Below are 15,049 nucleotides of genomic sequence, written 5' to 3'. Positions count from 1 at the left end.
TGGAATGTGAGAGGAAACTTGGAACCCTAAGGAAACCCATATGGTCATGGGGAGAGCATGCAAACTCCTTACAGACAGCGGTGGGAATTGAACCCAAGTTGCTAGTGTTGTTGTGTTACGCTAACCACTATGCTAAAGTGTCACCCTCTATCTCCAGCTCCTTCAGAAGATAGTATTGAACTACCTTAAACTAAGTGTAGTACTTCTAATGAAGTTGCTCCCACATAGTTGTTGAACAGAAATTTTCAGGAACTTTATCCAACAACAATGAAGCAATATTGATATATTTCCAAGTTAGCATATTATTCCTATTATTGTATATTATTTATCATTTACATACAGGCCCTCATGAACCATTTCACATGTATTTGAAACAGATTTTGGCTGCTTAGTGTGCAGTAACAAGAGGGTCTTAAGCTGTGGTCCTCCCAGTAGAGCACTTTCAGTGGCTACACCCTGCACCAGTGCATGCCTCAGCATATATTCTTGATTCTTGGAGCATTCCAAGTTGGCGGCGCAACACAGCTTGCAGCGGCCACTCCAGAGCTGATTATCTGTTATTTGTGAAGCGGGGTGCCATGCGCAATCATAACCGGATGAAAAACGGACGTGGGAGCATGGAGGAACATCTGGAGATCTCTAGGAAGACCTTCTTCGTTGCTGCTGCTGATGTGAGGTCCAGGTCTCTGCTGGGAAGAACAGGACCCCAGTCCTAGAGGTCGCGTTGCCGATGGCCGTTGGCGGGGGCATCTTAATACATTCGGCAGAGGATGGTGCTTGGAGAAGCTGTGCCGGAGGGGATGGTCAGAGGCTCGAAGGTTCAATGGACTCGGAGTCCGCTGTAGTCAGAGCGCTTTCACTGTGTGCTGTGTTTGCAAGGCTGAGTTCAACAGAGATTTCATTGTGTGCTGCGCCTGCAAGGCTGAGTCGGACGGCGCCGTGGAAGTCCATAGTGGGGGTATTTCCTTCTGCCACCTGCGTGGGATGGAGAGTCTGTCGGGACCCTGAGGACTTGTGAAAACTGTGTGGTGATTTCTTTTGAACTTATAGTCTTTTAACATCTTTGAACTATTTTTACTGTGCCCATGGTCTGTTTTTTTTTATCAATTATGCTATTGTTTGCACTGTTCTAACTATATGTTGTAACTATGTGGTTTTGTGCAGGTCTTGTAGCTTTAGTTTTTGGTCTTGTTTTGTCTGGTGGGATTGGAGCTCCTTTCTGGGGAACACGCTAAGATTGTAGCACGATATTAATACGCAGCAGCCTCTCTGGACTCTGGATTGGGGATTGCCAAATGTTATGTGGATTTTCTGGTGGTGTCTGTTTTGTCATGTGCTTTTGTGATATCATTCTGGAGGAACATTGTCTCATTTTTTAACTGTATTGCATTTGTGGTTTCTATATGACAATAAACTGAATCTGAATCTGAATTCCAGTTTGGTTTACAGTTTTTCATTGTCATGTGCCTGAGTACATGAATGCACCGGTGCAATTAAAATCTTCCTTGTAGCAGCAACCCAAACACATAGTATCAGAAAAGCAGTATTCACAAGAAAAATGTAAATTAAACAAGCATTATACATGATTTTTTGCATGAAAGAACACAATTAGGACAAAAAGAACAAAGTCCATTTTCAATCAAAGTGGCCACAGTGTTACCATACTGAGGCAGTGATTAGGGTTGTGACAATTAGTTCAAGAACTGGATGGTTGAAGGGAAGTAGCTGGTGGTATGGACTTGGGCTTCTTTCACTGGTTTGATGGTTCTCCAGCAAAAATTGGTTCATTTCAATGAGTTCCCAATAAAGCACAGAGTTTTGTGTTTTACACCTGATCTACATGAATCTCACAAATATTCCTGCATGAGCTCTCGTCAAACCTTACAAATCCAGAAGGAGAATGATGAAAATCTCATTTCCTACATAACTGTTGCATGGAATGTTCCTGACACTGTTCATGAAGGGTTTAACAGAGAGGGCTCTTTCACTGACAGTCAAAAAAAGTCTAGGTGCTTTTTTGAGACTTATATCAATGAGGCATTCTGCTGAATGATTAACAGTCTGCTGGGATATCCACCTCTACTTGCAGGGCACTGATGGCATTTTGTGAAGACCACAACCTGATTAGTTTGTGATTCAGAGTGTTCTATGAATAACAGGTTGTGCAGCATTAACAATTCAAAGATATGTTCCATGGCAATGTGGATTGACTCATCCTTCAGTGCAACATTAAAGCTTTTGCATGCAAAAACAGCTGTTTGTTAGTTAAGGTCCATGTACAGCTTGATGTTGCAATCAGAGTAAGGGCCACACTAGCTTTATTTTTCCTACTTTGATGGAGGTTTTTACAAATGAATACCGTTTTGAGCTTTAATTAGACTAGTAAAGGCCTCAGATGATTGCTATAAGACAGTTGTGGGTTATGGGCCAAGTCTAGAACCACCAAGAACTCCTTATAACCAGTTTCTGTTCAAAAGTTTCAAAGGTACATTTAATGGCGGAGAAATGTATACAATTTACATCCTGAGATACTTTTGCTTTGCAACCATCCACGAAAACAGAGGAGTGTCCCAAAGAATGAATGACAGTTAAATGTTAGAACCCCAAAGCCCCCCCAGCTCCCCTCTCCCACATGTAAACAGCAGCAAAGTGACGATCCCCCTTCCCCCACCAGCAAAAAAAGGATCAGTGACCCCACTGAGCACTCAAGTGTGCAGCAAAGCATTAATAAAGACACAGACTCACTGTATCCCAAAGACTACACCGTCACCTGGTATTTGACATGCCACAATCTCTCTCTCTTTCTCTCTCCCCCCCCCCCCCCCCTCCATTAAGGGAAAAAGAGGTGTCTCCATTTCACAGTGAGAGGGAAGACATAACAAACAACTTGCTGATTTAACATTGTTAAAAGTCCATTGCATTGCTTTTACCAAGCTCTGTGCCCAAAGAACTCTGGTCTCTGGGCACACAGCTAGCAGCCAGGTTACTACTTTCAATCTTCTATCTCCTACAACACACCAAATTCCTGCAGAGGCAGTGACCTTAGGTCCGTCTGCCTCCAGAGCCACAAAATTCCAGAACTCCAAAGGCCAACTAATCTCCTAGGCTGCATCCTTGGCATATCGAATTACGGCTAGTCGTTAAACCCCAAGAGTGGGTCCCATTCCCACAAAGAACCGAAGACAGCGTGTAACTCCATGTCTTCAAAAGAACCCTGAAAGAGAAAAATAGAGATAGTAAAGATAGAAATAGAGCTGCTTCTGAAGATGCAAACAAAGGAGTTGCTGTTGGGCATCATTGTCTCTCCTAAGCCTATCCTCCAGTTCCATAAATGATGGAAAACCCTGAACAGCAGTTTATCTTGTACAACATACACAGAGTACTGAAGGAACTCAGTAGGACCAGGAACATCTAAAAAGAGGATTTAAATAGTTGACATTATAGGCCAAGACCTTTCATCAGGACCAGTTTATCTTCTCTTCATCTATATATTCTACTCAGTTTTCAGTGCACACCCTGGCTCCCACAAATCATATCCTTAGCACTTCTTTTCCTCCCTTTTAAGCTTGGCTCTTGACCTTTGTATTTAACTTGCTTACCCTTCTCAGGCTCTTAAGATCAGTTTAATTAGGCATACTTTGAACCTTATTGTTAGTTTTTGTGGCCCATTGAGAAAGTAGTATTTAATTTATCAGTTCTCTTCAGTTTTCTCTTTTTTTTTTGTAATGTATTTTTTCTTGAAGTTTATCATCAAACAAGCATTTCCATAAGTTGTATTTCAGATACTGTACATGTATATCATATAATCATATTTGTTACAAATCTCCACGTAATAATTATCTGAGGTATACACTTATAGAAAGGAGAGGAAAGAAAGAACAATCAAAATAAGAAAACTATGTACAAAGTAGGGAGTGATCTTTTTAAAAATATATTCATTGACTTGTGAGAATAGAATCAGGCCTATGAGGTGTTATGTAGTTAAACCATTTTTCCCATTATGAATCAAATTGTTCCAATTTATGATTAACAGATGTTGTTATCTTCTCCATTTTGTAACTGTCCATTGTAATTTCCATCCATACATTTAAAGTTGGGCTCTCCTGTGATAACCATTTCCTGGTAAGGGCCTTTTTACCAGCCACCAGCAGTACGTTCATTAAATATTTATCTCTTTTCAACCATTCTTGAGGTATATACCCAAAATATATCATCTTACTTTCTAAGGGTATTTCACATTTAAAGATGTCTTGTAGGGCACTATGTATCCCACTCCAATAGTCTTTGATAACAGGGCATTCCCAGAAAATATGATAATGGTTTTCATTTTGATTTCCACAACTTCTCCAGCAAACAGGGATGTTACTATCATATTGGGATTTCTGAGAAGGTATAATAAAATATCTTACCAAGTTTTTCCACCCGAACTCCCTCCATTTCTGTGAACTGGTACACTTCCATTCATACCTCCATATTATTGTCCATTTTTCCTCAGATATTATTATCCCTCTTTCCTTCTCACATTTTGTTTTAATGTATGAAGTCGAATGAGTTTTAAGATTTGACAAACCCTTATACATGCTTGAAATGATTCTACTACCATTGTCTGAATTAGATGAATTGTCTGAATTGTCTAAATAGCTCTATCAGACATGTACTTGCCTTGGTTACATTTTTAACCGTCCTATTAACATACTGTTGCATCTGTAAGTACTGATAAAAGTCTTGTTTTTCTAACAAGTGTTTCTCTATGAGCATTTCAAAACTGAACAGTGTTCCTTCTTTTATTATATTGCAAATAGCTGTTATTCCTTCAGCTGTCCAGTCCTTAAATCTAGCATCCAGTTTATTTGGTGTAAAATCTGAGTCTTATGCACACCATTTAAGAATTGCATTGTCTCTCTCTAGTTTATATTCTTTTATAATAGTTTTCCATATTTTAAGAGTCCATTTCACTCACGGGTTATCAATAGTATTTATGTAACTTTGTAGGTTGTTATCAGCCAAAATTGCCTGTATGGGGATGAAAAGTATCCTCTCCTCAATGTTTATCCATTGAGCGTCATATGATGGGTTACACCAGCATATCACAGCTCTCAACTGCGCTGCAAAATAATAATCTCTAAGAGAAGGTAGGCCCCATTTCCCCCCTTTTCCTTGGCTAATTGCAAAGTTTTGAGACAAACTCTATGCCTTTTACCTTGCCATATATACCTTGATAGCATCTTATTCCATTCATTAAATTGATTTTGGATCATCTCTATTGGTAGAGTCTGAAAGAGATATAGTTGTCTGGGCAGTATATTCATTTTAATAGATTCAATCCTTGAACTGAGACCAAAAAAAGGAATTAGGTTCCATCTTGTTATATCTTAATTTTTTATATATAGGCTGATAATTGCCTTCTGATAATTTTGCCATATCTTTTAGCATAATGATGCCCAAATATTTGATGGACTCTGTTTGCCATGCCCAAGGATATCTACTTTCAATTTCTCTTGGTGGGCTATAGTTATATGAAAGTAGTTGGGTTTTATCGATGTTGATCTTGTATCCTGATAATTGGCCATATTGTTCAAAGGATTGTATCAATTTAGGTAAAGAGTACATTGGCTGCCCTAGATAGATCAAAGTGTCAATTTTTGTAACAGGCCAATTTTTGCTCTGTCCCTTTAATAGTAATTCCCCTGATATCTTCATTTTGTCTGATGTATTGAGCTAATGCACAACCCTGTCATGCCCCTTTCTAGGATAAAACTATTAGATAAATATCCATTGATTTTAATCCTAACAGTAGGATTGTCATATAGTGCCTGTATAGTTTTAATAATTGTGTCATATAAACCAAATCTATGTAAAACTCTGTAAAGAAAATTCCAATTAACCGAATCAAATGCCTTTTCAGTGTCCACACATTACTATTGCTTCAATTTCATTTTTTTATATGATTCATAATATGAAGTGCCCTTCGTATATTGTCTTGTGTTTGGTGTTGTTGTATAAAACCTGTCTGATCATTATGTATCAGTGTGGGTAGAAACTCTTCTAATCGTTTGGCCATGATGGAGGTAAATATTCAATAATCCACATTAAGAACAGATATTGGTCTAAATGACCCACATTCCATTTTATCCTTGCCTTCTTTTGGTGTAGCTAACATTATCGCCTCCTTCCAGCTGGGTGGCATTTGAGCCTTTCTTAGAGCCCAGTTCAGTGTGGGGAGTAGAACAGGAATTAGCTCATTTCTAAATACTTTATACCACTCTGCCGTAAGTCCATCTGATCCTGGTGACTTGCTTAATTTAAGCCTACTAATTGCAGTTTTTAGCTCAGCTTCAGTTATGTCAGCAGTCATCGTTCTATTTTGTTCTTCGCTTAAAGTGGGTAATTCTAGAGAATTCAGGAAGGTGTCAATCTGGGTTATGCTTCCCCCTGGAACTTAGGAATATAGAGTTTTGTAAAACACTTCAAACGCTTCTTGAATTTCACTTAGCTTATTTTTTTATCACTTTTGTTCTTGGATCCCTAATTCTATGAATTGTATTTTCTGCTATCTTTTTTTTTTTCAGTTTTCACGCCAGTATTTTCAGAGATTTAGATCCACTATCATAGTATCTCTGTTTCAGAAACATTAATTTTTTTTCTAATTTCTTATATAGCCAAACTATTAATTTCATTCCTAATTTTTTTTAAATTTCCTCCAGTGTATTCTGTGCCAAACTCAATTTGTGTTTTTTTCCTAGTTCCTTCAGCTTATTTTGTAATTCCTCTAATGTTTTATTCCTTTTTTTTTCTTATATGAGGATATCGCTATAATTTTCCCTCTTAAGACAGCCTTCAGAATATCCCATAGAATGGGAGGTGAAACCTCTCCATTTTCATTGAATTCTAAGTAAAGACCAATTTCTTTTTTAATCTGTTCCTTAAAATAGCGATCATTGAGTAGACTTGAGTTTAGTTTCCACATATTATTCTTTGGTTGTAGGAGTCAAAATCAACAGATAAATATATAAGTGCATGGTCACTTACATCTGTTGTCCAATTCTACATTTGATTATTTTGTCTTTATCTTTTCCAAATGTTATGAAATAGTCTATTCTTGTATATACGGAATAGGGGGCAGAATAATGAGTGTAATCCCTTCTGTCGGGGAAAAGGTCCCTCCATATTATCAACTAGACCAACATCCTGAAAAAGAGTGTTAACTTTCTTATGTAAGGACTTTGTTTCATAAGTTTTTCCATTGGTAGTGTCTAAATTTGGTTGCAATTGTAAATTTAAGTCTCCCCACATATCAAGAGACCTTCTGTTTCCGTTACCATAATATTAGTAATCTTCTGGAAGGAACTAATATCACTTCCTGGGAGTGCATATATATTTAATAAAGTAACTAGATTTTCTCTTCAGTTTTCATTAACAAATAAGCCTATAATGAATGTAGTTTGCTTCAAATTCAAGGTTTGCAATCTCTGATAAGAACATAAGAAAGAGGAGCAGGAATCTGTTCAACCTTTCAACACAGTCATGGCTGATCTGTCTGTGGACTCAGCTCCAGCTACCTGCCTTTTCTCCATAACCCTTACTTCCTCTATGCAAAAATCTATCGTAGAAAAAAAAATGAAATGAACAAATTAGGGAGTCAATTTTAATGGAAAAATACAACTGGCTATCATAAGCTTGCATTTGTGTTTTTTGTTAACTGCATGTTCTGTTTAATCAGATGAGGAAGAAGAGGAAGAAGAAAGTGATGATGACAGCCAGCAAGAAATTCCAATGGACAATGAGCCCACATTAGTTACAGACTCCATGGAGCCACCAGCCAAATTGTCACGGACAGACTCAAGAGGAGTGTTCGTCCAAGCACCACCAACCAACTGAAAATAAAATGTAGGATGTAAAAGAAAAACTTTTGCTTGAGTTTAACATCATTAACTCCATCCATGGCATCTGATAGTCTCTGCATAGAAAGTCATTGTCTATAAGTTATCACAAATCTCTACTAAAATTATTTTACTTCAACATTTATTTATGAGTTGTATTTAAGAAATTTTTAAAAATGTTTCACTAGGAGTAGAGTACATCAGTAAATGGCTGCTGTTACATAAATTACTAATTTCAAAAACACTCAGAATACAGATTATACAAAAGCTAAAACTTTACTGAGCTCAGTATTTGCTGGTTGGGAACATCAATAACTTTGAACAAAACGAAAAGAAAAATTCAAAATTCCACACAAATTATAAAAGCAAACATTGAGATTCATTCAAAACAAATGAGATGCACTTAGAAGTGCATTCCCAAATACTGATCAATTATAGGAACCAGAGTGTTTGGTGTTTCTAATACATCCTTAGAATAGATTTTGAAATCTCGTGGATTGTTGGGTCAGTTTCCATAGGTTGCTTCTAATTGCAAGCTGCTTGATTGCACAAGTAATTTAATCCAACTAAACTAATCAACAGTAAACCTGCTGTCAGATAAAAGAAGGTTGAACAGAGAACAGTTACTAAGACACAGCTCCTCCATGATTGATGTACTTGCTGATACTTTCAGAATGCTGAACAGTCCTTTTGTAAGTCAATCTAGGAGCAAGTCTTTTTATTATTTATCACTGATTTTTAAATGCATTTTGTTCAGTTTTAAAGTGCTGTGCATCAGACTTGTTAAAAGACTCTGCAGATTTCTTATGGTAACCAGATGGCTTGCATAACAGAAAAACAGACTTCAAGGTTGCTTTTGTTTGACTTTCACACAGGTGATTTCATTAATCTTTTTTTTACTTATTTATCTTCACCGTTCATAGAATAATGCTGCATCAAGTGAAATCTCTCAAAAAGATACATGTTTTCACATTGCTGCTTTGTCCTTTCAATTTGAGACCCTTCTAATGTAGCTTGGTTACTGCTGATGAGCTTTAAGAAATTACCCTTTGCATAGAGCACAATAAGGCAGTATCTCAAAATGGGAAATAATTGTTTAAACACAAAAAAAGAGAAAAATCTGCAGATGCTGGAAATCAAAGTAATACACAGAAAATGCTGGAGGAAGTCAGCATCTATGGAAAAGAGTAAACTGTTGCCGTTTGGGCCAAGACCTTTTATCAGGACTTATGAAGGCCTCTACCTGAAACATCGACTTTTATTATTTTCCATAGCTGCTGCCTGACCTGCTGACTTGCTCCAGCATCTTGTGAATAATTGTTTACAATTGATTTGCCTTCTGTTTTCTTACCTTTATATGAGAAAATGCTTGTTTTTTTCCACTCAGCTAGCCAGAAATTACCCCTTTTTTATTTAAACAAATGATTTTAAATTCGGTAATATCCCATTACCTGGGTTGGTTGCAATAATACAAAATAGGGATATCAGAGAACTAAAAGTTCAAAGTAATCTGAAAGCTTTCATTTTATACATTACTTGAGAATATGTATCTAGAGAGAGAAGCTATGGGGCAAATTTTCTGATATTGTTAGGCATGTTACATACCTTAGATTGCAAATTAAAGCATTTATGGCACATTTTATCCACTGTACAGCCAGAGAGTAATGTAAAAGGACAGGAGAGAGCAGAAAATAATCAGGGTGCCATTGTGTTTGATTGTAACTTTGCCAATGACATAATTTAGAAGGTAAATAGCAAAATTTACACCAGTACCAATTTACTGATCTACTAAAATATGATCAGGAGCTGCTGCATGTACTATTTTTTAGATGTTATTTCATTTCTTTTAAATTTTATTATATTATTAATGGAATTTCCATAGTTGTAATGATTTGTTCTGTTCTGTATGGCTATCCCATTGAACATTGCTGTAAAAAAAAAGGAATTGAGAATTAGGTTGTTAGCTCTGCATTCAGTTGCCTTCTTTGTCATAGTATGATAACCTTTGCTCTGCTGGACTTAAGCTATGTCCTGTATATCAATTGTGAGTTTGTAGGCAATTATGATAGACTTCAACTTTGTCTTCAACTTCAATGAAATAGATTTAATTTAATAAAGATTACTGGATAGTATTAGCTGAATTTATATCAATGGGAAACATTAAATTACCCACAATATATATTGAAGACTATTACAACAAAGCAGAATAACGGTAAGAGGTATAATTGGAGTTCAAGGCTACAAATCTGAGCTTGCAAAGAAACTTCTTCATATGTTTGTCTGTGCCCGAAATTTGGTTCAGCTTTTTTGGTGTGATGATTCAGCAAGTTGTCCTCTGTACTTGGATACATCCCAGTGAATTGGGAAGCAAAAACAAATGTATTGCGATGAGCTTTGAGCATGTTGTTTACCTAGATTCATCGTTCATTCAGATCATCGTATGATCTATGAAGAATGGCTAAAATAGATGCCATGTTTTCAGTATCTACTGAACTATCCTTATAGTTCAAAACATTTGCTGTTTTTTAACATTACAACCTATTTGGAAGGAAACCAAAACACTTCTTTCTTCTTGCAAATAGAACCAGAAAACGCTGTGAACACACAGCAGCATCTGTAAAGCAGTTTTTGCTTTTGTATATCTGCCCAATATATACCTGATCCAGCAGACATCCTCTTACTTGTTTACTTTGCAAGCTTTTTCAAATCTCACCCTGCACTGCCAGGTCTTGTAGTTAATGTTATTTTAAATATATTTTTGTTTCTTCATCAATGGAAAGGAAATGATCCCAGTCCCACATTTTACAGTGACATAGAACCTTCACATACACTGTGCCTAGATCAGTGCTTTAAGGACTAAATTATAGTAAAACTTGATAGTTCTTAAAGAAATGGAAAATTTCAGGAGCAGCAAAAGAACTGTAACGTGTACTTGAATCTTGATGAACTTCTTAAGAAGAGATTTTACTATAGTTTGTAGCGATGGTTCTTCTTAAAATCCATACAAAATTTCATTTTCTTAAATTCACTTATTCATTTATTTTTATTCAGTTATAGGGTGGGATTGGAATTTAAATTGTGCTTTGTGTCAGTATCAAGATGTAAAACTTGGTTTTGGTAGCACTGTCCTAAATTAGTTCTTGCATTATGATGAATCAAGAGAGTTATTTGTTGTTTTACACATTACTTTAGTATTTTTTGCTGGTGTTATTTTTAATTGTGACCCTCTGGATATTAGTTGAGGAGGATGAGCTTTGAGGGTTCAGGCTATCTTATATTTCCTTACCTTCATGTTAATTGTCTTTTTAATCAGCATTTTGGTGGTCACAGAAACATTGCCTTTTATTTAAAGTATGGTGTCCCTCCTCTTCTGACAGGTAACCATCTGGTGATGACATTTTACAAGATCCCTGCAGGAATCCTAGAAGTCCTAGGTCTAGACCAATTCTATCAAAAGCGAAGGATAGATAGTGTTTTCGATCTGCTTGAGAGATTTTCACTCTGAGAGAGTGTCCTACTCAGAATGGTTTAGTGGAGTGAACAACTTGTGGAATGCTTAGAAGTTCTAATGGACAGAGAAAACTCCATTCAAGAAAAGGGAAATAACAGGTTCAACCAAAAAAAAAAGGCTCATTTGCCATTTCTATTTTAAAATAGCTCTACCCACTAAAGGTTGTTTCAACCAAGCTGTTTTACTGATTGAACAGGAGTAGATTTGTGATTTTCCAAGTAATTGGAGTAACATGTTGGTGGTGTAGATAAGCTTCTGCAGTATGCAACAATACCCAAGAAAGGGCAGAAGATGAAATAACTTTCAAAGAACCCAGAAGACCTGGTTTGAAAAGGTCTAATGAAAGGCATGAGGTGCAGCCCTTTTCCATTGCAGTTTCCCAGAAGCGAAGTAGGGTTACTGTCTTCCTTGGTGGCTCTAAAGGTAAACTTCATTTGCTATATGATTGCTAAAGTGGTCAGCACTTTTCAACTAGTACACTTTCAGTAATCGGTTATCAGTAAAACTGTCTTTTACTCTGAAGTATATTCTGTTATGCTGACTCCAAACCAGCCATAACTGTAACTGTCACTGCACACTTTCATTATCAATGTGACTGCCCAGAAATGAAATTCCTCTTTGAGCTTTAAAAGACAACAACCCCAAATTGGAATAGTAGTAGTTGTCTTGTTTGGTAATTAACTTAATGCTAATTAGATCACTTTTAATGTTGTTATAGGTCTGTCATTCAGATATCCCTTGTTCTGTGGAAAGAAAAACACGCTAGGTACATTTGAGAACACAGGAGGAACAGCTAAGGTGTATACATCAAAATAATAGATGGCCATAGTTATCATTTAGTCCAATGGTGACCAGTAACTGACAGCAAAGCATACAGGGTAACCAATTCATGCACTGTCACTCCCTAGTCAATTTGGGCTTGTGTTCCAAAACTGCTTTTACCAGACATTAAGATGTCTCCTAGTCAGCGAGAACTAGCATTAATAATGGAGGAAGTTTGGCCAGGTGGCAGGAGAGGAGGCCTAAATGTTTAATTATTCCATATTGTTGAGGAAAGGATGATCTTTCCTCTTGCTTTCTAAATTCCAATTTGACAGCCCAAACTAAACAAGTTGGACCAGGTAATCACTGGTTACTCTGGGATCTCATACTTGCAGCTGGTGTATGCCAACTGGTTGGTCATATCAGTTAAGACTTCCATAGCCAGAGAAGGCCCTGTGTTCAAAATTTATGTAAATTGAATTTTGTATCAGCAACATTTTAGAAGTAATAAAGTAGCATTTTTTCTAGAAAGTGCTGAAACTGTTTATATCTTAAAACTCACAGATTAATTTGACATTTCTTAAAGTGTAATTATACAACTATAATTGCAGTACCAACTAGAAATACAAATACAATACAGTTAAGCTTGCACATTAAGGAAAGCAGCTTTGAGTGACTCATCTGGTCAAAAGGAAATACCATTTGTGAGTGAGCTGTTTGTGACTTGTAAAGTCAGCCTTGGACAGGTGTACTTTCTGTGAGCTGCATTCGAACAATAGCTGAAAATGGTTTAAAACAACATTATAAGCAAAACAAGTGAATAGGAGAAGCAAACACTCGACATTGTACCTGACTATTGTAATGGGGTAAAATCCTGCTTTTGAATCAGAGAACCATAACTCTTAAATATATACATTGGTATGGTTATTCCATCACTTTAATCAAGTGATCAAAAAACTCAAATTCTTTAACCTGAAAAAATAGTGAACTATAGAATAGAATGTATTGTACAGAATTGTCATCTGGTTCATGGTCCATTGATTTATTCAGATCTAATGCCAGATTATTTTAATATTCCATGTTCATAATTATGCAAATAGTAATGCCTTTCCAAATCCTTTTTCAGCTAAACAGCTAGGATAGGACCATAATTACAATCTATATACTTCAAGTCCACGGTTCTTTACATATTATCTTGACCCAACAATTGGCGTTCCCCTCCCAATGAAACTGGCAGAATTAATTGTCTGGAGATTGAATTTGTAAGCACAAGGTTTGTAAATGACCAATGTGTGGAATTTCTGTGGAACTGCTTCCACTTTGGCAATGTAATTTGGCTGAATGTAGAATGAAATTATATATTTGCATACAAACAGGATTTCTGATTTACTTTCAACAAAGTTACAGTTGTAGAATGAGGTAAACTCTGGGAGGAAAAATAACCAAATCTCGGTGTTGATCCATAAAAGATATCTCCTAAATATTGGACTCTAATTATACACCATTAAATTCAAGCATTGTCTGTTCTTGGGCAAGTTTTAGTATCTTCCAGTAACATTTATATTTAGGGGATTGTCGTATGAATCTAAATTATGAATAATTATTTGAGAAAAGAACATTGCTGCATTTATTCATTTTTTGCTATTTCTTACCAATTTTGTAAATCTTCATTTTGTTCGTGAGAGGAATCTTACCTCTGTTGTGAGGTGTGTATTCTCTCAACTTTTTTCTGCACTGCAGAACTTAGCTGATGCATCATAGTTCAAGTACATTGGAGAATGTCTAAAGAATACAACCTCAAACTAAGATAAGTGCCTCTGTCAAACCACTCGTAGACATGTTTGTACAAAGATGATGCACAAGACTTGTTACTATTCTCTCTTCACCAATAATATGGCACCAATACATCAAATTTAGTTTCCTTCGTATCTTTCTGGCCAACATGATGAGTCTGACAGCAGAGTAGTTTGTTGCCTTTTGTTAACACTTAATATTAACTTAAAATCATTTGTAGGATTTTTGTTTTACTTTTTCTTCCAAATAAAGACTGTGTGATGTGATTAATGTATTTTGCAGTTAATTGAGGCATTTGTAATATATTTGTTGTACCAGTTTGTAACTCAAAATTACATATAGTTTTGAAAAACAAAACAATCTGTGCTTTTGTACGTAATTATAATCTTTATTACACATTGCATTAATATTGGGTGAATTGTGAGAAGAAAATGATTATTTGATATATTTGTTTCTGAACCATTACGGCCTTATATGTTGGAACTTTAGTCTTGAGATACATCTGTGACATATAGTTGTACACCGTTCTGTATCGAGAAAGTAAATATTGTATTTTGTATAAACAAGAAATGCTTAGTTTTGTTGTAAACTGGGTACGTTGATCAGCTTTGCTGAGCTATGGACCCTGAGAGAAGGAAGCAGTGTTTGAGACTGCGTTGTTTAATGTTGTATTCAGCTTGGGGTGACATGTAAGCATTTGTATGAGTGTTTTGTTTTGGTGCAAAAGCTGTTTTCTACTTTTTGTAGTGTTTCTTTTAAATAAAAGAGCAGATATAACAACTCTGTCTAAACTGTCTTCTACTTGCAGGCATTAGGAGTTGGAACCTTTGTAGTTTTGCATTAACTTTGCACAATGAGGGGAAACTGACCTTCAAAAAGACAAACAGCTTAGGCCAAATAGCATGGTTTATCAGAGAAAAGTGGCTTTATGATGCTTCACAATGGAAAAGGTGAAGAAAATTTGTATGCAGCAGAAAGAATTTAAAAGAAAGACTGTGAGGATACTTCAAAGCCACAATGGAAAAGCAAAATGAAAATTTTAAAGAAGCTATAGCTTGCATAAATGTGACATAAAATGGAACACACTCAAGCAGTTCTGTCA

At 36.2% G+C, this 15,049-nt stretch overlaps 1 protein-coding gene across 8 annotated transcripts in view; it reads left to right on the top strand.

The window, feature by feature from the left end:
* Positions 1–14,727, top strand: part of rfx1a (regulatory factor X, 1a (influences HLA class II expression)) — a 168,718-nt gene extending 153,991 nt beyond the window's left edge. For 7 of the 8 annotated variants that reach the window (XM_059991958.1, XM_059991955.1, XM_059991956.1 and 4 more), the window contains one exon: positions 7,721–14,727. In XM_059991958.1, the coding sequence (XP_059847941.1) occupies positions 7,721–7,878 (158 nt within the window). In that variant the 3' untranslated portion in view covers positions 7,879–14,727. The remainder of the gene's footprint in view (positions 1–7,720) is intronic. The other variant, XM_059991952.1, reaches the window with a different exon arrangement.
* The last annotated feature ends 322 nt before the right edge of the window (positions 14,728–15,049 follow it).

The sequence above is a fragment of the Hypanus sabinus genome, chromosome 16 (assembly GCF_030144855.1).
Source record: "Hypanus sabinus isolate sHypSab1 chromosome 16, sHypSab1.hap1, whole genome shotgun sequence".
Classification (NCBI taxonomy): domain Eukaryota; kingdom Metazoa; phylum Chordata; class Chondrichthyes; order Myliobatiformes; family Dasyatidae; genus Hypanus; species Hypanus sabinus.
Note: the sequence above shows the minus strand (reverse complement) of the source record. Positions and strands in the feature narration are given on the sequence as shown.